At 44.9% G+C, this 25,000-nt stretch overlaps 4 protein-coding genes across 4 annotated transcripts in view; 3 read left to right on the top strand and 1 right to left on the bottom strand.

The window, feature by feature from the left end:
* Positions 1-6,690, top strand: part of dpp6a (dipeptidyl-peptidase 6a) — an 89,675-nt gene extending 82,985 nt beyond the window's left edge. Inside the window, exons 22-25 of the mRNA XM_062521885.1 lie at positions 1,646-1,704; positions 2,122-2,209; positions 2,430-2,503; positions 5,993-6,690. Coding sequence (XP_062377869.1) covers positions 1,646-1,704; positions 2,122-2,209; positions 2,430-2,503; positions 5,993-6,145 — 374 coding nt within the window. The 3' untranslated portion in view covers positions 6,146-6,690. The remainder of the gene's footprint in view (positions 1-1,645; positions 1,705-2,121; positions 2,210-2,429; positions 2,504-5,992) is intronic.
* Positions 6,691-9,794: 3,104 nt separating this feature from the next.
* LOC134065708 (threonine synthase-like 1) lies at positions 9,795-13,031 on the bottom strand. Its single transcript, XM_062520719.1, has one exon. It carries the CDS (start codon positions 12,742-12,744, stop codon positions 10,495-10,497), a length of 2,250 nt encoding a protein of 749 aa, XP_062376703.1. The 5' UTR covers positions 12,745-13,031; the 3' UTR covers positions 9,795-10,494.
* A 691-nt stretch (positions 13,032-13,722) lies between these two features.
* Positions 13,723-16,997, top strand: enkur (enkurin, TRPC channel interacting protein). Its single transcript, XM_062521300.1, has 5 exons — positions 13,723-13,887; positions 14,109-14,254; positions 14,452-14,687; positions 15,330-15,476; positions 16,778-16,997. The coding sequence occupies exons 1-5, from the start codon at positions 13,808-13,810 to the stop codon at positions 16,949-16,951; spliced, it is 783 nt and encodes a 260-aa protein (XP_062377284.1). The 5' UTR covers positions 13,723-13,807; the 3' UTR covers positions 16,952-16,997.
* Positions 16,998-18,398: 1,401 nt separating this feature from the next.
* Positions 18,399-25,000, top strand: part of prtfdc1a (phosphoribosyl transferase domain containing 1a) — a 16,178-nt gene continuing 9,576 nt past the window's right edge. Inside the window, exons 1-4 of the mRNA XM_062521091.1 lie at positions 18,399-18,485; positions 18,778-18,884; positions 20,450-20,633; positions 24,173-24,238. Of these exons, the coding sequence (XP_062377075.1) occupies positions 18,435-18,485; positions 18,778-18,884; positions 20,450-20,633; positions 24,173-24,238 (408 nt within the window). The 5' untranslated portion in view covers positions 18,399-18,434. The remainder of the gene's footprint in view (positions 18,486-18,777; positions 18,885-20,449; positions 20,634-24,172; positions 24,239-25,000) is intronic.

Here is a 25,000-nt window from a genome sequence, read left to right as displayed (position 1 = left end):
TGCCTCGTGTCATGGGGAGATGGATAGAGGGACCACAAAATGGACTTAAGTGTAAACAAATAAACAGGGCTAGTGTGATGGAGAGACTTGAAAGAGTAGATAGAAAGGCGATACAAGAAGAGAGTGAGAGAGGGAGAGAATGAGAGAGAGAGAGAATGATCGAGAGAGAGAGATGTGAAGATGGATGGATGAACAAATAGAGCAAATAGATGGTCAGATTGTGCTGAGGCCAACAGCCAACCTCTCCTCTAATTGTTTAAAGATCAGCCCAATGTGATACTATTTGGACACTCACTCACTCACTCACTCACACACACACACACACACACACACACACACATACACACAATAGAGTGTGTGAAAGAGTAGGACAGCTCTAGGCCGATGGCATTGCAGTGAGAATGGGCCGTGTGAGTGTTTGTGTGTGTGTTTGTGTGCTTGTGTGTGTGTGTGTGTGTGTGTGTCTGTGTGTGCGTGTGTGTGTGTGTGCGTGTGTGTGTGTGTGTGAGAGAGAGTGAGTGTGCAAATGGTGTGTCTAAGAGGGGGGGGGGATACACACAAAGCTAAGTGAATGGAAACATTATGGAAACATTAGAGTAATGTTCTAGACTGCACTGTCTCTGAGGAGCGAGATGCGTACACCATTATCCAGTGCAAGCATATTCAGCCAAGCGAAGGTCAATGGCTTGAATTACTGATCCCAGTGTTCCTTAGTAATTGCCAAGTAAGTCCTCCACAAATGTGTGCTTAAGGTTTTAAGTCACCAAAGGATAGCTAAGCTTGATGAAAAAAACTGATAACTCCTTTTTTATCCTGAGTTCATTATTTCAAAGATTACACAGAACTGATCACACTTTACAGAATAAAGTCGTAGATATACATCACGGATACTCCTCAAATGGAGGTTGTGAAATGAATGCTATTTCCATATCAGCACTACTGTACACATTCTATCTGTTCAGACATGCATGGCCTCAAGTTATTGATTTCAATCTGAGATTGATAAATAGTATAGGAACTCTCATACTTAGTAAGTCTGCAGAGACTCAGTGTTTTTAAAGAGCCCATCTTAGTCAATTAGTGTATGCATCCAGGAGAAACACTCACACACACACACACACACACACACACACACACACACACACACTGAAGACAACAGGGCATAATTACACATTTACTCTGTTAATGCTGTATGTGTCTGCTTCACTAAAGCAGGTAGAGTATGTGCATATACTGACTGAGAATAAGCGACTAGAATTTGATTTATTATTTTTTGAATTAGAGACCATGTGTAATATATTAAAGATCAGTGTGATGCGTTGTGCTGGAGTTGGCCCAAGGCTAATTTTTTATCTGTAGTCCCCTGGCCTGGCAGATAACAATTAAAACCATCCGCACATTAAACAAGCTAGAGAAACACAACACATATCTCAGACAGTAATAAATCACATTCACACACACACACACCTTCAGCACAATACAAATGAGCAACGTAATGTGTAAAAGTTCTTACGAGACACATGAATGCTTCTGTATTTGTTAATAGCTCATTTGTCTTTCGTCTCATTTGTCTCTATCCCCACTTTTCTTTCCTCCCTCTCTCTCTCTCTCTCTCTCTCTCTCTCTCTCTCTCTCCCTCTCACAGCCTCTGCTTTCTCGGAGAGGTACCTGGGCTCACCCAAGCCTGACAGAAGAGCCTATGAGGTAGATCTCCCCCTCTGTATCTTCTCTCCATTGTGCCTGGATCCTCTCCAGGACAGAGTGCTCATTTAGGGCCGTGTGTAAAGGGGAGAGTGATCATTTGGGCCGTGTGTAAAGGAACAGAGTGCTCATTTGGGCCGTGTGTAAAGGGGAGAGTGTGCTCATTTCGTGTGTAAAAGGACAGAGTGATCATTTGGGCCGTGTGTAAAGGGGAGAGTGTGCTCATTTCGTGTGTAAAGGAACAGAGTGCTCATTTGGGCCGTGTGTAAAGGAACAGAGTGCTCATTTGAGCCGTGTGTAAAGGAACAGAGTGCTCATATGGGCCGTGTGTGTAAAGGAACAGAGTGGCCATTCGAGCCGTGTGTAAAGGGAGAGAGAGTGCTCTTGTGTAAAGACTCCCTCTTTCTTTGCTCTCCCCAGATGGCGAGCCTGACGGAGCGACCCAGCTCCTACAGACCGTCCATGTTCATCGATAAAAAGTTCCTCATAGTTCACCCCACAGCAGACGGTACGCACCCCACCCCACCCCCCACCCCTCACCCCGCAGGGTTCCTTTTCCCAGATGTCCAAGTACAGTGAAGGAAAATACACAAAAGTTTGTGATTACTCACTCTCACCAACCCTTCATCATTTTCTTTATTTTTCTCTCCCCTCTCTCTATCCCCTTATCTCTCTCTCTCCCTCTCTCTCTTTCTCTCTCTCTTCCACTTTGTGTCACCCACTTGCAGAAAAAGTCCACTTCCAGCACACAGCCAGATTCATCTCCCGGCTTATAAATGAGAAGGCAAACTACAGTCTACAGGTAGGTTGTGAGCGTACTGCAGCACAGCGGGGGGGTGAGGGGGGGTTGGGGGGCCCTGACTGGAGACAGTGAGCGGAGCTGAGCTGAGAGGAGCGGAGAGGAGACGAGCGGCATGAGCAGCACTACACCGGAATCAATTGGCTCATTTCAGCTGTGTGATGCGTGCTGCGGCGCCGTCTCTTTGAACCTGCCGCCCCGCTGCAGAGCCCTCAGTCTGGAGGAGCCGGGTCACCCCGCCTGCCTGCCTGCCAGTGCTCGTAAACACCAGAGGGGGGGGGGGGGGGGGGGAGAGTGGACGTCATTAGAGGAGAGTGGGAGAAGAAAGGACAGAGAGAATGGAAGAGAGAGAGAAAAGAACATTTATTTTTATATAAAGACAGCTGGCAAAGAATTTAGGAGAATGTATTTATTGTAAATTAAGGATGTTATCTCTGAACAGGCTACCCAATATTTGCCAAAACAAATCTTAACGAACCTATTTTGGTGCATCAGCATCCTTTACTTTGGTATATATAATATTTCGATATTTTGATTACCCACGCCACGTGAACCTTTGATGGCTAATATAGCATTGATAGACGAAGGCTTGCTCTAGGAGACCACACACATTGAGAAGTACTGTAGCTTTGAACTTGAGCTTGTACTGTATCCCCATTTCATGAGTCTTCAGGAAGTGTGTGAGGAGTGGCGGGCCTGCTGTGAGTAAACATGTGTGGCGTGTGTGGCGTGGTTTCGGGGCGGACGTGGGAGGTCTGTGGGGTTCCGCGGCTCTGCGGAAGCTCCTCTCTCGCGTTGCGCCGTGTTCTAAGCAGTGGAGGGATTACGCTGAACACAATGCCTTCATTTCACTTAACGAGATTACAGACGCATCGCTCAGGAACCATGCGCTCGCTGGGAGACTAATCCCATTAAGAGACGCGACGCTAGCCGATTCCCTTTTGCTGTATTGTGCTAACAGGCCCCACTTTCAAAGTGCTGGCTGAGGAGTGACTCCGTCATTAATTTCTGTGTAAGCTTAATTGGTGAAATGGCTTGATGCTGGAGAAATGACAGTTCTGAGGCACTAGCCAACATCACAAGGGACTCTCATGGTGGATGACCTGGTGTTTGACGACTGTTTTTTGACTGTTGTTTACAGTTCTATTTACTGTACTGTACTGCAACTTTGTGGTATCTTTTGGTGTTCGTATTCTCATCTCAAGAGACAGCAGTTTTCTGTATCAACACTTGCTATGACATTGGTCTTGATCCTTAAGTTATTGCCAAAGCTTAGCGTAAAAAGTCAGGACCAGACACTACATTTCTATTGTTATGTCAGGACCAGACACTACATTTCTATTGTTATGTCAGGGCCAGACACTACATTTCTATTGCTGTCAGGACCAGACACTACATTTCTATTGTTATGTCAGGACCAGACACTACATTTCTATTGTTATGTCAGGACCAGACACTACATTTCTATTGCTGTCAGGACCAGACACTACATTTATATTGCTAATACAGGGCCAGACACTACATTTCTATTGCTGTCAGGGCCAGACACTACATTTCTATTGTTATGTCAGGACCAGACACTACATTTCTATTGTTATGTCAGGACCAGACACTACATTTCTATTGCTAATACAGGACCAGACACTACATTTCTATTGCTGTCAGGACCAGACACTACATTTCTATTGCTGTCAGGACCGTGGCCATGATCTAGATCTCGATGAAGCCTCCCCAGAGCTTGTCAGAGGAGCAGACTTCATAAGCACAACACTGACTCCTTTGCCTGCGGACCAGACTAATCTGAAAAAAAAACTTCAACTGGCAGATTTGTCTGGCCACTCTCCTTTTAGCAACAAAATCCCAGAAACAGACAGACGACGTTGGCAACACTTTTGTACATGACCAGTTGCGGCACAGATTGTGTCAGTATAAATCGTCAGGACGTGTATTTTCTTAAAAATAGAGTATGGGCCCCAGCCGTGGCGCAACTGGCTGGGGCACCTGCACCGCACGCCAGCGACCCGGGTTCGATTCCCGCCCCATGGTCCTTTCCGGATCCCACCCCCGCTCTCTCTCCCATTTACTTCCTGTCATTCTCCACTGTCACTGTCAATAAAGGCATAAAATGGCCATAAAAATATACTTAAAAAAAAAAAAAAAATAGAGTATGGCAATTGGCTATGTGCACAAAAGGCTCTCTTTGGGCTTGGTTGTTTCCAGTAGAGCCAGGTGTGTTTGAACCTGCCGCTATTGCTAATGGAGTTAGCGTCTACTCTACACGGACCGGTTTTGGTGTCACACCTTTACAGATTGGGTGTCAGCATCAAAGCCATCGATATCTCAAAGTTGCGACACTACCGTTGACTCCCGTGAACAAACAATGGCGGCACATCCGGGAACTATTCCATTGAGAATGAATGAATATAATACGACTTTTCTACATGACTTATAGTCGTGTGCATAATAATGCATTTTCATTGAGTAATGTATATGTATGTGGAAATGCAGTTTATAGTAATTTTCATCGAGTATTCACCGTAAATATTAATGCGATCGCTGCTGTCAATCCCGTAGTAAACCAGGGACCGAGGGAACTACTGAGTCTACCCACTAACCACGTGGCCGCTCTAATCTGGCTTTAACATGGAAGTCAACGGCTGTCGCAACTTTGAGATATCGATGGCTTTGGTCAGCATGTTACGATGAAGAGGGATTTATGCGTGTGTTAAAGTTGTTATTGTTGGGCAAACAAGATATCCAGTGACAGCGTGAAGATGTAAGGAGCCGAATATTACACAAGTTGCCATAACAACACAGTTAATGCTCCACCTGGAAATAAATGAGCGACTTGAAGAGCCTTTCGTGCACGTGGCCTATATTGCCTTTTAAAGATTTTTTTGGGGGGGGCTTTTATGCCTTTAATCAGACAGGACAGTGTAGGGTGACAGGAAACGAGTGGGAGAGAGAGTACGGTGGGATCCGGAAAGGACCACGGGGCGGGAATCGAACCCGGGTCGCCGGCGTGCGGTGCAGGTGCCCCAGCCAGTCGCACCACGACTGGGGCCGCCTATTGCCTTTAAAACTTATTTAAAAGAAATATATGTTTGCTGTACTTCTGAAAGGATTACGGTAGAGTGCCATGTACCAACTTAAGTTGGTTTCACTGCTTGTAACAGCCCTTGGAAACAGAAAGTGAGTTGAGGTGGTTCAGACTAGTTACAGTATCTGTTGAGTATTACTTGGTGTCTACCAGGTTAGTGATTTCTAGCATCTGGTCACCTATTCAAACTCAGAAATGTCCAAGGCTGTTCCCTCTCACCTGCTGTGTTAACCCTTGTGTATATACTCTCACCTGCTGTGTTAACCCTTGTGTATATACTCTAACCTGCTGTGTTAACCCTTGCGTGTATACTCTCACCTGCTGTGTTAACCCTTGTGTACAGTATATACAGTAATATGAGAGCCCTGCCGTCTTCTCCTCTGTGCCTGCAGATCTACCCAGACGAAGGCCACTACATCCACAACGAGGTCACACGGCAGCACCTCAGCCAGTCGCTCGTCAACTTCTTCGAGGAGTGCTTCCGGCTACCTGAGAAGCTCTTCGAGGAGGAGGAGCTGGAGGAGGAGAGCGAGGAGGAGGGTTAGTCTGCTGCCGCTGACCTCCCCATCTTTGACCTCTGACCTCCTGCCCCCCCTCGCCCCCTCACCCCCCGTCCCCCCCCCCTCCCCATCCGAACCCAAGCACAAGAGCCAGCCCGCCAGTTCTATGTATTATGCAACCCCACTGGATCTTCAAGCCTCGTCCTACTTCTTTTGGATTGACACCTTGTCCACTTTGATTTTCACCCACGTTTAATCTCCACTCTCTCTGGAATGACACACCTGAAGCTGCCCCTGATACCGCCCCCACCACCACCACCATCACCACCACCGCCACCACCACCCTTCTACAGTTGCTTGCCTCATGGCACCCCAACCCTCCATGTTGTTCCACCCACAGCTCACTCCTCAGTCAGTGAACAACTAGCGGCTTCCTATGACAGCAGCGGCAGCAGCAGAAGCTCTCGTGAACTCAAGACAATGGCCACCTTGGCGAGGTGAGGTGAGGTGTGGCGTGGCGTCTGGCCGAGTCTCAACAGGCAGCTTTAGAGCCCAGCGGAGGGAGAGCGGGAATGGGAAAAAAATGAGAATGGGCCCGTCTCTGAACAGGTTCCAGCTGGGATGGACGTGTCCGCCTCTGCCCCCCCCCGCCCCCCGCCCCCCGAACCAGACACTGCTGGAGGATCTGCTGGGTCCGATTCGCCCACCGCAGCACGCCCACGGACAGCAGGGAACATCGGACTTCAGAGCAAACCGAGTTTCCAGGCGGGAATGTTCTGACCCGGAGAAGGGTTAACGGAGATATCGAGAAACTCAAGAAATGTCAATGTATAGAAAAACAAAAGTGGTGCGATTGCGTAACACCACGGGACGGAATGTGGATTATCTGTCGGAACAAGATGTTTTGGTTGGGATCTGAGGGGAGGAACAGAGTGTCACGGAGAAACTGATGAGGTTGGAGAAGTGGTTGCAGGCTGGATTGGTTTTCCTGAGAATTTAGGAGACTGTACATTCTTCGTTGCTGATTAATGTTGTTGATTTTTTTTTGTGGAGGGTTTGTGTGGTTGAAGGCAAATCTAGAAGTAATGGCTTTTTGGGGGAGAAAGTCAGATTAACACTGCTGGCAAATTGTGATATATAGAGGTAGATATGTTTGTTTTGGTAATCAAGAAGAGAGCTCTGTATAAAGGGATAATTGTATTGGCTGATTGGAGTGATTTATTGCAGAGGTCAGGGAGGGGTCCTTTTAGTGAAAAATTGAACCCGTTTTTGCAGCACATTTCAAACTGTTGGAGAGAATTTTCAGGAGCAGGCATTGGAAAGGATTTCGTGCAGTGTGTATGTGTGTGTGTATCACCTACAATATTAGCCCAACATCATGAGGACCTTTACGTAATTGACTGTGCTTGTGTCTGTGGTTCCTACATCAAGATACACATGGGGGCACACATGGGTGGTCGTTAAGCTGTTTTTCTGTACTCAACTTTGTCCCAATCTTGGAAACATTTTTGTGTAGCCTCAAGTGTGTATTTTAAAAGCTGTTGATTCATGTCTATGTGTAAGTGAATGGGAGGGGGGAGGGGGGGGGGGGGGGGTCACTGAATCACGTCAAAGGAAAACAATGAAAAAAGGGAAGCGATGTCAGAAAAGTGTGTTACCGAACCACACAGACCATGACGGTTCCAGACGACTGTTGTTCTGGTTTCATTTTTGTTTCTAGCAGTGGATTGTTTTGTTTTGTCTGGTTTGGTATTGATTCCGTGCTCCAGGAAAAGAAGCATTCTTTAAACTAGTTTTAGTCACTGTGCCTTACTTCATATCTAAACAGTACCGCACTGAGGAAACACTGTATACAAAAATACAACATTCATTTAGGACGCAACATATGACTACAACCCATGAAGGGGAAGCAAGACTAGTTTTACTGACCAGCTCGAGGAATACCCTATGTTGTCACAAACATGTAGTTACACACCATGATAAACAAAAAATATACTCATAGGTCTACACACTCTATATTGTCTCCATTCACCAAAATCTTCATAGATGCATGTTCAACAATCGTGTTATTTAAAATAAAAGAAAAAGAAAAACTGATAACTTGTACAGACGCCCCCAGTGCCATGCCAGTGGCCATATCAGGTGTGTTTTAACGGGTTCCCGTGGTTTCCTGAACTGTAGTGTGGCTTGTCTTTCTTATTTTCCTTTGTCATCCAACCTTTACCTCAAATGTTCCATCCAGACAGACACATGTGTGAGTGCAAGACACTTTACAGAAATGTTGTTTTGACAAGTCCAAAAAAAAAAACTGTACATACGGTAAATGCATTCATGGAATACAAATGATTTTGAGAGGGATTTTAATGTTCTACCACTGTGCTGAAGTCTCAGACTATATGCTTTGATGCTGAGAGAGAGAGAAAGAACATGAAAGTCATCAGAGAATAGATTGTTTTTAAATAGTCAAATGAATGCTTCATTCTCTGTGTCTCATATTTTTTAAAGATTTATTTGATCTATTTATATAAAATATCAATCATTCAGTATTTGAATGAGTCAATTCTGATAAGTGTACGTTTACATGGATGATGTTCATGATGTTTATTATTTATTTTCAAGGCCATGCATTCAGATACTACAAAAGTAATGTATAGGGTCCACAGGGCATAGGCACTTCCATCTACTATAGGTCATTTATGTGCACTAGTTTAGGTTCTGTATTGTTTAAACATTACTGGCCAATCCCTCAGAATCACAAATACCACTGACCATCGGAGACTTTTACACAGAACTATATGATGTACAAAGAGATTGCTATTGTAACTTTCCATTGTGTGAAAGTTGTTGAGGCACATGTTCTTTTTTTTTTTTTTTTGTCCATTAATGGATGTCTCTGAATGCTGTTGCAGTCATTGTGCATGTTGGCAGGCCATCTGCGACCAGAAAAACTAGAACTAGTAGCATTCCTGCATAGTATTATTTGACCGCTTGAATGTCCTCTCACTTGTCAGCACTTCATCTTTGGTAGTATTGTGGTTGAGAGCGCAGCGTCTCGTCCTGGCTTGATGTATAAATGTGACTCCAATATCATTTTAGTCTCTTAATACCTGAGTGTTACCTGTACATAAAGCATTTTGAACATTATAATATTTTCGTTCTCCTGTTTCGTGGGTATGTGGGGGCAATGAAGTCAGCCATGTTTGTTATGAACTTTACTATGCTGGATGATGGGAAACTAAATCCACGGGACCATTACCAGAGATGGAGGCATATTGGTTAAATTCTAAGAAACAAAGGGACTTTTATTTGGTCAAAGAAACCTTTACGTGTTACAAACAAGAGGAAGTGGCATGGAGGAAAATGTCCAAATAAAGGTTATTTTATCATCGTAAACCTGTGTTTTCTATTTGCTGGTGTCACTTATCAACTGCTCTCTACATTACTGTGTTTTGTTTGGTTATACTTAGTAATTACTGTATTACTCATTAGTATTACTTTATTGTCTGGATTATCAATTGCAAACATATTGATACTGCAACTAAATGTAAAGCATGAGTGGTTTGTTCTCTTGCATCAGCTTTAGAAAAATGTTGTTTCCAACAACAATGGTTAGGAATCAAATTAACTATCTTTGGAGATTTATTGTTGGTGAAAAACCAATGTATTGTATGAAATTAAATCAAGTAAATGAAAATACATTAGTACAATTTTATAGTAACATCCACAAAAAGACCACATAAACATTATTTATAAAATTTCAGTCAGTAATGTGATTCACAATTTAGTGAATGATTTGTGAAGGATGCTATTAACAGTGATAAACAGTGCAATTACACTATTCTCCACAGCTGCTGCAGGCATGGGGCTTTGGATGGGACACTACTGCCATCTAGTGGTGAATAAAAAAATAAATAAAAAGCTCAACTTCCATAGTTTGGAGAACTGTCATCTAGGGTAACTCTGGGTAAGTTCTGAATAAAAAACTTTTCAGAGTGATTTTTAGAGCTCTACAAAATATCACAGCCAGCTTCCATGTACTCTCATAATTTCTGTTATAGGCCTTTTATTTTACGAAGATGGATTCCTCCATTTCACATTTTCGGTTCTTCCCTGCTGAGGATGGCCCCAGTGCACCAGTTGCACAGTAAGTATGTAAGGGTTCTATTTTCAGCCATCATGTGGGAATTATGGTTCTGACTCCCTTCAGTAATATAGTTATATCACCATACATTATTATTATTAGGCTATTATTATTAGACCCTTCATCATGATGGCATTCAGTGGCCTTTTATAACCCATGTTCCCAGCTTTATTTCAAAATGAAGTGTGGCCACACTGCCATCTGGTGTGCAGAATTGATTGCACAGGACACTGTTAAAGGTTCTCCCAAATGCTTAGTGAACATTCAGAAAGGAGTCTTGTATCATGGCCTCCACCTCCTCCGTCAGCACTTGGAAGTCAGGCTGGCACACTCTGTGGGGCTGACTCCTGCTCTCCCTCAGGCCCCGGAGCAGGGCACCGTGCATCTGCGGCTCGACTCCCGGGGAGCTGAGCTCCTGCAGCTGGTCCAGGGGCTCCGTGGGGACGCTCCCCCGCTGCAGGGCCGTCAGCACCGCCGGGGCAAACTTGCCGTAGTGAGCCGTGGAGCAGATGACCACGGGGGTGGACGACTGGTCCTGGAGCCGGTCGGCTACCGTCTTGGCCACGGCGGTGTGCGTGTCCATGACGTAGCCCGTCTGGGAATGCACGTCTCGTATGGTGGCCAAACACTCCTCCTCAGAGCACCAGCCAGCCGACACCTCGTCATTTATCTTGTGCAGCAGCTCCGCGGACACCTCAAAGTGCTGATGCTTCTCCAGGCGGGCGTACAGATCTCTGACCAGGCCGCTGTCCCCGCCGGAGACGTGATGGAGGAACCTCTCCAGGTTGGACGACTTCAGGATGTCTATGGCCGGCGAGTGGGAGAGCATCAGCTCCCGGCCTCTGAGGTCGTAGCGTCCGGTGCTGATGAAGTCCGCCACCACGCAGTTGAGGTTGGAGGCGCAGATGACCCTCCTGATGGGCACCCCCATCTGTTTGGCGTACAGCGCTGACATGGCGTTGCCGAAGTTGCCCGTGGGGATGCACACGTCGACCGGGTCCCCGAACGCCACCACGCCGTTCCGGAGCAGGTCCAGGTAGGCGGAGGCGTGGTACACCACCTGCGGCAGCAGCCGCGCCCAGTTGATGGAGTTGGCGGTGCTCAGGACCGTGGCGTACTCCACCGCCAGGTGCCCAGTCACGCCCGCGTCGCCGAACATCCTCTTGATGGCGCGCTGGCAGAAGTCGAAGTCCGCCAGCACGCTGACCGCCCGGGCGTTCCCGCCCTCCCGGATGCCCGTCATCTGCAGCTTCTGGATCTCGCTCACGCCGCGCTCGGGGAAGAAGACCAGCACGCCGACCCGGTGGCGCGCGCCGACGTCCAGGCCGCCGAAGCCGCTGAGCACGGCGCTGCCGGTGTCGCCGGACGTGGCCACCAGGATGAGGTAGTTGCACATCTGGGGCAGGCAGTGGGCGAACAGCTGGGGCATCAGCTGCAGGGCGAGGTCCTTGAAGGAGGCCGTGGGGCCATGGAACAGCTCCAGCACGTACTGGCTGCCCACCAGGTGCCTGACCGGAGCGACGGCCTCGCTGGAGAAGTTGGAGCCGTACGCACGGCGCACCATCTGTCCGAGCTCCGGAGGGGACACGTCTGTGGGGTGAATGCACTGCTCTAAGATGGCACAGGCTCTCTCGGGGTACGACATCTTGGCCAGGCGCTTCCACTCCTGGGGTCCCAGCTTAGGGAACCCCCCCTTGGGCACGTAAAGCCCCCCATCGGGCGCGAGTCCCTCCACAACAACATCACTGAAGAACTTGGGCTCGGCCTCAGATCCACCCACGCCTGCCACACTGCTACGGGTGGAGACGAACGTCTCTGACTCCGAGTCGTCGTACCTGTTCAGAGCTCTGAGCACTTTCTCAGTGACCTCCTCTATGGTGTCCCCTGCGCCACACAGCACCCTGATGTCCAGCCATTTCTCATAAAACTGTGCCCTGTACATCAGTATGTCCGGCATGGGTGTACCGGCTTCCTGCCCCACAATTCTGTTCACTTTCATTCTGGCGAGCCTCTGAATGATGTCGTCTGTATCGACGTCCAGGTAGACCACCAGCCCACTCTGCTTGAGGTGCTGCATGGCAGCTGAGTGGAGTGGGTTGGAGCCCGTCAGGGAGATCACACTCCTGGAGGCAGAGAAGTTGCACACGGCCTGACCCTCTTCCTCCAAGAACCGCTCGCCGCCCACGTGAGAAAGTTTCTTTGCCACCGGCATGAGCCATGATTTCTCTAAGACGTCGTCGTCAATGTCAATGGCGGGCATGCCCAGTCTTGCGGCCAGCTGTCGGCCCACAGAGGTCTTCCCTGCCCCTGGCTGGCCCATTAAGATTATGTTCCTCTCTGATGGCTGAGCAGTAGGCCTACATGTGGCCAGCCATGCTGTTTTGTACAGACAACGGTAACTTGTTGTGACGGATGGTAACAGATGGCAACATTTTCCAACATTCTGCTGTTTGGCAACATTCAGAAGCCCGTGGAATATGCGGATTCTCTGCACTGCTATCATTATTACGTTCCAAATTAAGTTGTTTGAGAACAAAAGGTGGAGAACGACTGATTGATAATGTCATCCGACAAAACAAAAGCAACGGCAGTGTGGACAAAGTTCAAGGAGCACTTAAGGTCGCTAGCAGCCAACGTTAACGGTTAACCTGGGATATGCAGACGATCAGCCGCGTTTCACTGTATTTTTCCAATCTGTGATTGGTGAAGTCGCGGCGTTGTGTGTAATGAACCAACGTTACCGCCACTGTATCATATTGTCAGTATAACGTTGTCTCCATGTGTCTCATGCATGCAGCATGCATCGACTGTATCAAGATTTCATGTGTCAACACACTGGTGACGTAGGCTACTACGGGAAGAGAAAAGGACCAACATTAATGTTCGTTTATTAATTTCAGACTTTGGCTATGGCTATGGCTATGGTTATTTAGCAGACGCCTTTGTCCAAAGCGACATACAAATAAATAACAATACAAATTAAATTAACAGTGAACAATTACAAACTAGGGAGAAAAGTAATATTATCAGTAAAACAATAATTTTAAGCACTAACCTAATGAGAAATAAAACAGTGAAATGAGAATAGCAATCAAATAAGTCACTCAGTTAATTATATATAATAATAATAACTAAAGCATGGTATGGCTAAATTTAAGGACAATAGCAAAATAAATTTCAAATTCTAAAAATAAATTTCAAATTCTACTTTGACAGACGGGAAATATCGATGTGCATAGCCTATTAAAAAAAACCGAACCAATACATTAGACCAGCACACGTTGATGAAAATGTATCATTGGACGGGTTACATTAGACTGTCTAGTTACTTTATCAACCATCTTTGGTTACAATGTTGCAATCAAAGATCATAGAGCGCTACCAGAGCGCTACGCGCTCCGCTCTAGAATCTTTGGTTGCGATCTTCTTCCGTTGCCGAGCAACAGTTGCTTGGAAACTACTGTCAAACAAAACAGTCTTGGTGAACCCGAACCAGTGAATCCTCATGTAACTCAGCAAAGGACTTTTTAACTTAAATATTGGACGGTCATTTGTAAACAAGCAGCATGGCAGGTACTATGTACCCACCCGAAAGCATATACAACCTTATTCCGAGAGAGGAGGTTAGATTTCAGAAACCACCCAGGTATGTGATCTGTTATAAAGACAAATATCACAGTTTGCTAGCATTGCTTATGATGGTTAGTTAGCTGGTTATGAACAACTGCCTGGCTGATCATGATTTCCCCATATGTTGTATGTTGTCTACACTGTGACTGTAAGTAGGCTTACAGTATGTAGCCTATATGTTGCAGAACTGTTTTTTTTAATTAGAGATGTGATTCATAAACTTTTTTAATCCCAAAGGTATATGTCAAGGTTCAGAGAACAAGTAAAGCTTGAGAAACAGACAAACAAAGCACCAAACAAGACCATGGGTCCTGCTAAGGTAGAGGTGCCCTCTCCTGAGAAATACCTCCATAAACACTCTACCGAGGTCAAAACTACTGCAAGTAAGCATAAATATGTTACTCTAGTTCAATCTCTAGTAGACTGATCCTCTAGTTGCCTTTATGATGGCTTCCAAAATTATTTTAATTGTCAAAGGGGAGCCAGACATTAAGAGGTTTGGAACCACATCTGCTACATGTTTAGTCTATTTGTTATGTAGGCTACTGTATGCTACAACCTTTCCTCTTGATTTCCTCAGAAAAACCTGTATTTGACACGGTAGATGAGTTTAAACCACGGAAACCCCGTGTTCCACCAAAGTCTGACAAGCCTCTTATGGGCATCCACACAAAAAAGGACTTTGTGAAGACGAATGCTATTGAGAGCATCATGGCCGTGCCTCGGAAACCACAGCCCATCTATGTTGACACCAAAAAGGGGGACAAGCACCTGATGGAGAAATCTGGCCTGGTCCCTAAGTATCTGAAGAAAAAGGTGTGTTCACTCAGATCATCTTTTGATTGCGCACCATACTCCTTGGTAACTCAGAACATTTTGTTAACTGAGCACCATACATGTCTTTTGACTCCATTCATGAAATAAGTTGTTGTCACTAGGGCTGTGCTATTAATCAAATTAATCAATTAATCGTACTATGACTTCCAACAATTATGAAAATAACATAATCAAACTATAACGATTATTTTTGCTACATTCCGTTTCAAAAAAAAAAAATACATTTTGAATATGGATGAATAGTTCCAAAATCACTGAGTAATCACGTTTTATAATAATCATAATAATCTGTACCATAATCGAGCAGCCCTAGTTGTCACTGGATTAGCTTGAGGCTTCCGATCACAATGAAAAAGAACCACCTTGTGTGCAGGAATAGAATAGAATAGAATTGAAGCTTTATTTGTCATTTCATTGATACAGTGTATGAACACAATGAAATTCAAGGTGCTACTCCCGATCGGTTCTTCCTTTAAAAGAATAAATATAATATATATAAATAAGTACCAAAACATAAGACATTATACATCCCCCCCCTTCCCCAGCATTTACCACAAATATTTCTATCACTCACACATTTCAATCACCCACACATCTCTATCACCCACTCACATTTGCCAGGACTACGGGCAAACCCCAGAGTACCTGCTGCAGAGGCAGGAGGAGGTGAAGAGGGCCCAGGAGGAGTACGACAAATACGTCCAGGAGTGCATGAAGCAGGGAGCCATGAAGCAGCTCTCGGATGACGAGCGGAAGAACATTCTGGAGGTACAATTCGAAGGCCGTAGACCTACTGTACTGGCTGACCGGCGTTGGTTTGTCAGGCTGATTGCTCTTTTTTTTTGTGTGTGTGTTCACCCGTCAATTGCATTGTATTCCTGAAAATGAAATTAAGATGGAATTTAATATAATTATAGGTAAAGGTCAGGTAAAGGGCATTCAGCAGATGCTTTTATCCAAAGCAACTTAAAAAGAAGATACTCTATGTCTCTCTTCCTCTCTCTCTTTCCCTCTGGCTCTAACCATGAGACCCACTTTCCTCTATCTTTTTAATATATTCATTAACAGAATAAGAGTCATTTGTATCGTCAGTGACAAAAACGTACCCAAGCTTATGAGAAATGGCACCAGCAAGACTAATCATCTAATTAACCAATGATCATATCGCTCTCCCATCCTCACCTCAAACTGAGCAGAAAATTGTGTGTTAAGCAGAAGTGTTAGTTTACTATTATCAAGTCCTGTGTTTTACAAGACATCTCCATATTTATAGGTCAACTATTGATGTAAATCGCCTTGCATTGCCTCCAAATTGATTAGATCTTTCCATAGCATGTCCTGTGGCTTGTCTAGATGGTTCTCCAGGCCTACTAATGACACGTGCTGCATTGAAGCTACATAATTACTGAAGTTCTACATCTCTACAGCCTGATGCAGTCCTTATATCTGTATACAAAAAGGAGTCATACACAACAGTGAGAGTCACACAGACCATTGCCATGTTCTGTTATCAATCAGCAGATTGACTTGGCTATGGTTATGTTTATTTAACAGATGCATTTAGGGACGCACCGATATATCGGCCAACATCGGCCTTGTTTACTGATCCCCCCATGTTTACTGACCATCCCACACACACACAACCAATACCAAGAAATGGATGGTTTGTCCTGGTTTCTGATCAGATACTTTATCACCGCTGGGGTATTTTATATTGTGAGTCCTCAGTGCTCACTTGTGTTGACGTCATATACTGTAGGGTCTGTGTGTTTTATATTGGGAGTCCTCAGTACTAATTTCTGTTGACCTCATATACAGTAGGGTCTGTGTGTTTTATAATGGGAGTCCTCAGTACTCATTTCTGTTGACCTCATATAGGGTCTGTGTGCTTTATAATGGGAGTCCTCAGTACTCATTTCTGTTGACCTCATGTAGGGTCTGTGTGCTTTATAATGGGAGTCCTCAGTACTCATTTCTGTTGACCTCATATACATGTATTGTCTGTGTGTTTTACATTGGGTGTCCTCAGTGCTCACTGCTCACTTGTGTTGACCTTTGACCTCATATAGGGTCTGAAGAAGAACTGGGACGAGCTGCATCATCAGTACCAGGGCCTGTCCGTCGTCACGGATACAACTCCCAAGAAGTACCGCAAGGAGCGGCTGGAGCTGGAGATGAAGCACCTGGAGCGAGACATCGACCTCATCGAGCGCTACAAGACCATCTACATCGCCAGCAACTAGCCCCAGAGACGCTGGACGCTGACCAGGAGGACCCGGGAGGACCCGGGAGGACCCAGGAGGACTAAAGAACAGGGTTACTGCCACTGAACTTGGAATACTTTTTGTCATTATTGTCACCGTTTCGTTTTCTTCCAAATAAATTGATGACAAGTCTTTGCAATAACACAAAGTGTGTAAGCCCAATCTAATCTCCTTCAGACTTGGCAGATAACTCCTAAATCAGCAGTTCAAGTATTTCCAGTCACATTTCCAGTTTGAAAAAAAATCCAGTGCATTTATATTGATGTCTCTGTTTGTAACTTGTCCAAACCTATGATTAGTGCAGGAGGGTGGATCCAGACAACACTGTTCTGGAGGCGTTGTGGACTTAATTCAACAAAACACAGACAAGGAAGACGCCTGCTTGATAACACCAGTGAAATCAGAGAGGGTTAAAGCGGAGCGAGAGGCGCAAACGTTCAAACATTTCCGCGTTCTGTTTTCACAAAGGGGAGCTTCCATAGAGATGTGACATGTTGTTGTTTTTTTGTTTTTTTTTGTTTTTGGTTAGCAAATCTGTCAACAGGGGTTCGTCTGGGTCTGTTCTACAGCTATATGATGGTATCAATGGTAAAGATGAATGTTTTTTTGACAATTATTTGCCATGAGGATAAAACTTGAAAATGCCTCATCCAGTGTCCTTAGTAGAGCTAGGCCAGAGACGGTTTATAAAGTAACTATACAATCTTTGGCTAGGCTATATGCACCATATGAGGAAACCACACATGGTCATGTCATGTGAAATGCTTTTGTTAAAGACATCCCCAGGCTGCACATTTACTCCTGCCCTGAACGGACTAAACTATCTCCATTCATGCTTTGTGGTGTGTGTGTGTGTGTGTGTGTGTGTGTGTGTGTGTGTGTGTGTGTGTCTTTTCATCCAAGAGGATTTGCGTTGGCCGAATAAGATGCACCCCCTGTCTAATAACTTCAGCATGACTCTGGCTCATGCTGTTCATTAACTCTGAATAGCCTAAGTAGACGCAACCCTCCTCTGCTAGACCATGTCTCCTGCTAGACCATCTTATGATGGCAGAATAGAATGAAAAATAAGGGATGTTTATACAATATAGACATGACATAAAATGTGACATAGGCTGTAAAACTAATCAACTAACAAATATATTAAATGTGAAATCCTGGAAGAACTTTGAGTATTTTATTGCTCATAAAATAAGTCTGACAGACTGGAATAGGTAGCCTACAAGTAGGTACTGAGATTTGAGATAAATTTGATAGACTGCAGGTAAAGTGACAACATTGTCCTTCAAATGTGTGATGGGACAACTAGAGCTGGTGAAGATTTGTACAGGATACAGATTAAATTACTGACTCTTGCTGCTCCTCCTCCTTCTTCCTCGAGTGCTGTTGAAGTTCACTCTCTGTGTAGCTATACTACTATCTAGCTGGATTCCCTGGGTCTCTGTAAATCGAGGATATCAACATGTCAGACTTCGAAATGATCCGGAGTCCTAGAACAGACCAGGGGATTGTGGTAAACTTTCACATTTGATGAGCACTGTTCTGGCGATATTAGTGATGGATGATGAAGCTACTCCAGATATCAGATTTTTCTTACAGCAAAACAATGTTGTTAAAGTTGTTTGTTGCTTGTTGATGTTGGACCAGCTGATGTTTCGCTGGTTTTCCTCCCTAATTCTCGCTATAGTCGTAGGCCTATGTGATTGACGCTTTTATGTCAAGGAAATAATTTATTGTTGCTTATTACAGTGAATTATATTAAAACTGTGAATTATATTAAATCTGTGTCTTCAATTGCGGTGTAGCTTGAAGATGAGTGGCCAGGCTACGACCTAAACCTTTTTACGTACCCTGAACATTACCACGGAGACTTGGAGAACATCTACATTCCGCACGGTGTCATCATGGACAGGTACTGTATGTTCCAGCTTCTGCCGCGCTACATTTTCCCTTCCTCGCAAATCCAAACGCACGCACGCACGCACGCACACAAACAAACACTTACATTCACAAACAAACAAATGCATGCACACACATAAGCACTAACGCACACATGTGCGCACAGAAGAGATAGAGGGGAACCCTTTATCAGTTTCCATGTGCTCATGTCCCTTTTGCCAACGTATCAGTGATGTGCTGTGTGGCTTGTGGGCAGCCTTGCTATCTGCAATAGTTGGATACCTTCTTCAGTAGGCCAAACACATCCCACACATTCACATCCCCTCCACTGATGTGTTTATTTAGTTGTTCAAAAAATTTAATCCGGATCAAAATTATCCAGATTTGGAAATCCCATTTTTTGCTATTCAGGATCAGGTAATTGGATCACCCTTATCCAGATACACAGTTTTCAGGTTTACCAAATCCGGATTGCCAGATAAAGAACAGGTAGAAGAGCCAACATGGGGTCACTTTAAGTGTTTATTTTGAGACTAAACACAACATATAAACATCCAACTCCATTAATAGGCTAATTTAAATACACATTAACAAATGCATTGCGGATATATTGAAAACATGTTAAATAAAAAATGTCCAATAGTTAAGAAAATAATGTTCATGGATGAACATCTGAGAAGAAGAGACCCACATTGTCAAGCCCTGCTTTTAGAGTAGTAAGGGATGCAATTGTTCGAAACTGCATCGAGGTTCATATCTGATGATTGTTTCTTTGACATTAATATATATAGGCCTACAGTGATGAATGACAGTGACAGATATTATATTATTTTTGTTTGTTATTAAAATCTGTTTGGGGGTTTATTTAATGTGGATAAGATCATTTTTATTTTTAGTTTGTTATACTGAAAGGCTAAATTGGTAGCCTATGTCTACTTTATCACTGTAACGGTTGAACTTGACAAATTCAAGTGCAAAATACAAAATGAAAGTATACAGTATGATCAATTTTAAAGTTTTAGTACATTTTCTTCCTGAAATCCACCTTGAAATCCTACCCCTTGTTGGGATCAGGGTAATCTTGTTTTTTTGGTTACCAAACCCTGCTGCAAAGTTTCTTTTGAACAACACAAACTGAAGGTTTGATCCATTTTCAAACTAGGATTGGATTACGTGATCTGATCCGAATTCAGAATCCTTCTTTCCCTTTTGAACAACCCATTTTCCAGATTTGATCAATCCGATAACCAAAATCTGATCAGATTACCTTTGAACAACTGGCCCCACGGGATGAAAGGATGAAATGTCAGTTTGTCTCTATAATCTTACAAATGCATTACATTCCTTAGCTGAGAAGAATAGCCATTCTTCCAGGTGATGATTTGATTCTCTCTCTCTCTCTCTCTCTCTCTCTCACACACACACACACACACACACAGACACAAACACTCCTCTCTCTCTCTCTCTCTCTCTCTCTCTCTCTCTCTCTCTCTCTCTCATACACACACACACACACACACACACACAGCACAACACAGGACATTGAATCCTTGGTGTTAACTCTGTACGTCTCCGCAGGACCGAGTGCCTGGCTCGCCTGGTGGTGGACGACACGGATGACCACTACATGGTGGTGCTGTGCGTGCTGAAGGGCGGCTACAAGTTCTGCGCTGACCTGGTGGAGTGCATCAAGGCGGTGAGCCGCAGCACGCCCAAACACATGACCGTGCGCGTGGAGTTCATCCGCCTCAAGAGCTATCTGGTGAGTGGACACTTAGTGCCCGGGCCGCGCCGGGTGTCATGCACTCTTACCGTCATTTCCCGACTGTTAGCCGCGACTTATACATACATTGATTTTGCGAAATGTCTTCAGCTATGAGGTTAATACAAGGGGGCAGTTAACATGGTGTTAATATGGTTTTGTTTCTTTTAACTTGTATAAAACACTGTCCTTATACACAATGTGGCTTATATGCGGGAAATTACTGTAGTTAAAAAAGTGCCATACAGAACAAGGTGCCATACAGGACCAAACATGGTTCTATTGCATGCTTCATATATGGTGTTATTCACTGACAAACACAACGTATAGTTCACTAACTTTTAATGACCACTGTCACGAACACTCATACATGAACTGCACCATCAACATCCGTTCCTACACAAAAGTCCCTAGGTGTTCCCGACACAATAAAAGTCCCTAGGTGATTTAATAGGAAATACAACATTTCAGTTAACATATGGAACCCTAAATGGCTCTATTGCATGTTTCATATATGGCACCCCTAAATGGTTCTTTAAATCATTTTCAAGGGCCCATCAAAAGGCGAAGGTTTTTTAAAAACCTGGTTTGATATAGCACCCCAACAGAGTGTGGAGCACTCTGACGTGGCTTCATCCTCTTTGTCTTGCACTGAACTGATTTCTGATTGAGAGCTTTTGACTCTTGGGTGTGGAGAAATGACCAGTCTGCTTCTTGCAAGATTTGGTTTATTCTGAGAAAATGTCTCTTGCTAGCAGTACAGAAAGGCCCATAAAAACAATAGCCTCTAATGTATGAGATGCTGGTGGGGAACATCGCAGCTTATGGGGATGTTAACACGCTAGTTTATTAATACAGTACAACTGTTTATGTGTCTATCTGAGCTGCACATCTAGGTTAGAGACATGGATGATGCGTAACATTGGTTTGTGTATTCCTATGTGCAGTGGCGTATGGGAAGGTACAATATTAAATGCCGCTGGTTTAGAAAGCAGTGCAATGTTTAATAGAGCCCTTTGAAGACGGTTTCAGAAGAATAGTCTCTTTATGCGTGCGGACTTCATTAAGGCATTCTTCAAAGACCATGACACCAAATCCGCCTGAGAAGCCTAGATACAGTACTGCTGCCACTGGTGCTTTATCCTTTGATTCAGTAGCCCATTAAAATGCATATCATCGTCTGGCTTCCACTTTTCAAATGCTCCATTTCTGCATGGCCTGCTCTCTCCTCTCTGCTCTGCCCCTTCTACAGTTAGTCAGAAATAAAGTCAGTGCAGCACATATAGCTCAGGAAAATCCACATTACTATACTTCAGGCAGTAAGGAACAACTGCAAGTTTTGTTTGAAGCTGGTACCAACCAAATGTACTATGTGAACCATGTTTAACTGCTGTAATACAGTATGTTACAACAAAAAAGACCTTGACTTCTTGAAAGTATTTTATTTACAGTAGGTTATTAATTCAGTCAATTAGCAAAACTCATTACAACTGGTAACTGCCATGGAGGAAACACCTTTATTTGTGCATTGTCTGTGAGTGAAATAGCCTTTCTTAGTGGCAATGATGATTTAATGCACCTTCTGGTTAATGTTAAACTGACACAACATTTGGTCCCTTAAATGTGCTTGTACAGTATAATGAGTTGTATTGATACATGTCTTGGTGTCTATCAGGCTTGTGGGGATTGTTTAGCTGCACTCTCTGCACTGTTATTTAGCGGTGTGTCCAGCAGATGGCAGTGTTGTCAAAGCTTAGTTGTAAAGAAAACAAAAATGGCTGTCAGATTTCAAGGTCATTTTCCCCTGTGTGAAACCCCACCTATTGACAGGCAAATTGCCACTCAGCTGATCAATAGATCTTTCACCATCTATGGATTACATATGGCAATTTAGACGAGGAATGATATAGATGTTGCTTGTCTGTGTATAGAGGTGTCTCTGCTTGTGTAACACCCTTTAATTAAATCTATGTGCCATATACTGTTTGGGAGACTCCTCTTGGTGAGATGACCCTCTGTTGTAGTTTCTCTGCATTGTATTTCTGTGTGTGTGTGTGTGTGTGTGTGTGTGTGTGTGTGTGTGTGTGTGTGTGTGTGTGTGTGTGTGTGTGTGTGTGTGTGTGTGTGTGTGTGTGTGTGTGTGTGCATGCATGTGTGTGCATGCACATGTGCGTATCCATGTGTGTGTGTGTGTGTGTGTGTGTGTGTGTAACTGTAAGTATGAAAGTGTGTTTATGTTGTTGTCTGCATTGTGCTCGCATGTTTGCTGGCTCTGCTGCAGGGATTGCCGTGCCCTCCCTGGCTGACTACAGCGTGTGTGTGTGTGTGTGTGTGTGTGTGTGTGTGTGTGTGTGTGTGTATGTGTGTCGTGCCCTCCCTGGCAGTGTAAAATCCACAAGATTTGATTGGCTGTCCACAGGTCACATGCTTTGTCCCTTCGGGCACTGCTGTTCCTGTGGGGTTGTGCACCCTCCTCAGCTCAGGAGACGAGGGGACAGCGCTTACTGTACTTTGCCAAATACTGTAAATGTAACGCTAGTCTAAGGCACCTCAGTGACAGCAAATCAAGAGCGCAGGCCCACAGTTAATCCAAGAGGAGCCAGATTATTCATCTCATACCTATCAACTCAACTCTCAGAGGATGTAAAGCCCTCAGTGATGAAATTTAGATCCACATGCCATATCCTCCTCCTAGATCCCATTCATACTCACTCTGATGCCAACAGGGCGAGTGACGATGATGTTTACAGGCTGTAGTTTTGGCTGCTCCTCTTTGTTGAGGGGTAACTGGCCATGTCCTGGTGGGTTGAGTCCAGTGCGCTCCAGTGAGGGGTCAAGCTCCAGGTCACACGCCCTGGTGAGTTCCTGTGTGTCGCGGGGGCCCCGGTCGCCCCGCTCGCCGGACGGGCCCCAGAGCTAGCCGCAGCTGTCAGCCTGGATAGAGGCGATGCACCAGACTGGGCCTGCAGCCCAAGCAGAACTTGACCTCTGACCCCTGCAGAAACAGGGGAGGGGGGGTCACACTGACCCCGCATAACACGACCCCCCCCAATAACTCAAGCCCCAATATGAACAGCCCATTGTTTATGAGGAAACAAAAGCATCCCTCCCTCTCTCTGTCTGTCTCTCTCTCTCCTTTCCATTCTTTCTGTCTCTTTCTCCATAATTTCATCCTCTTTTTCCACTCTTTCGCTGCCTGTCTGTCTTTCTTTCTTTCTTTCCTTCTTATTTTTGTAAGTCTTCTCTAGTTGGTTCCTTTAGTGTGGCCGTGTGCTTTGTGAGCATGCTCAGTGTGGCCCTGTGCTTTGTGAGCATGCCCAGTGTGGCCCTGTGCTTTGTGAGCATGCCCAGTGTGGCCCTGTGCTTTGTGAGTATGCCCAGTGTGGCCCTGTGCTTTGTGAGCATGCCCAGTGTGGGGTTTAGGGCTGTGATGTCAGGGGGCATTGTAACCTGACAGGAAGTGACATCTCACAGGAGGACATCTTCTAAACCCTCAGCCCTGTTATGGTCATCCCCCTCTCCCGCTCCTCTCTCCACAGAATGACCAGTCCACCGAGGACCTCCACATCATCGGCCCAGAGGACCTGTCGGTCATCACAGGAAAGGTACGACGATTGCGCCACTGGGGCACTCGATGGAAGCACTTTCTTCGTCAGTAGTTTGCCGAGTGCGTCACTTTGGTGCACAGGCATTGGTCAGTGGGGCGTCCATTGTCACGTCACTAGATAGCTAATAGATGTTGCCGTTCCAGCTGCTCATTTTCCATTTGTTTATTAGTTTTGGATTTCGCGTGACATTTCAATTCTTTATATGCTTAATCAATTTGATATCCCTGATTCTTGGAACAAAAAATATTGGCCTCCCAGGTATGTTTTTTTTTTCTCTTAGAGTACTGCATTAGTTACGGTAAGTCCAGTTAACAGGAATCCCACAGACTGGAGATTTTCCAACCTGATTCGACATGCTGTTGCACTGCAATACTTTTTGTGGATTTTGTAAATAATTGGGTGTGGTGTTTGGTGTGGAAATCACATAGAGGAAGTCTACATCTCATTAGATTCAGAATTTCAGTAATACGGAACATCCCCCGGGAACCACAGAGAACTTTCCAACCTTCCCCTCTTACAGGAAATGTCAGGTTCAGACTTGTGAAGAGCAGACTAAGACTAGACATGTTTAATTTAGAAATGGGGAGAAAGAGCGAGAGAGAGGGATAGAGGGAGAGAGAGAGAGGGAGGGAGGGAGAGAGAGAGGGAGAGAGAGCGATATAGAGGGAGAGTAGAGAGGGAGAAAGAGAAAGACAGAGATAGAGAGAGGGAGAGAGAGAGAGAGAAAGAGAGAGACACTGGCAGACAGACAGACAAGCA

This window comes from Sardina pilchardus, chromosome 19 (assembly GCF_963854185.1).
Source record: "Sardina pilchardus chromosome 19, fSarPil1.1, whole genome shotgun sequence".
Classification (NCBI taxonomy): Eukaryota; Metazoa; Chordata; class Actinopteri; order Clupeiformes; family Clupeidae; genus Sardina; species Sardina pilchardus.
This window is presented reverse-complemented; position numbering and strand designations above follow the sequence as displayed.

Bases quoted from the DNA above. Each gene is read 5' to 3' on its own strand.
- enkur (XM_062521300.1), top strand. From the start codon at position 13,808: ATGGCAGGTACTATGTACCCACCCGAAAGCATATACAACCTTATTCCG. The intron at 13,888-14,108 runs GTATGTGATCTG...TTAATCCCAAAG, and splicing joins AGATTTCAGAAACCACCCAG to GTATATGTCAAGGTTCAGAG. The intron at 14,255-14,451 runs GTAAGCATAAAT...TGATTTCCTCAG, and splicing joins CGAGGTCAAAACTACTGCAA to AAAAACCTGTATTTGACACG.
- LOC134065708 (XM_062520719.1), bottom strand. From the start codon at position 12,744: ATGATAGCAGTGCAGAGAATCCGCATATTCCACGGGCTTCTGAATGTT.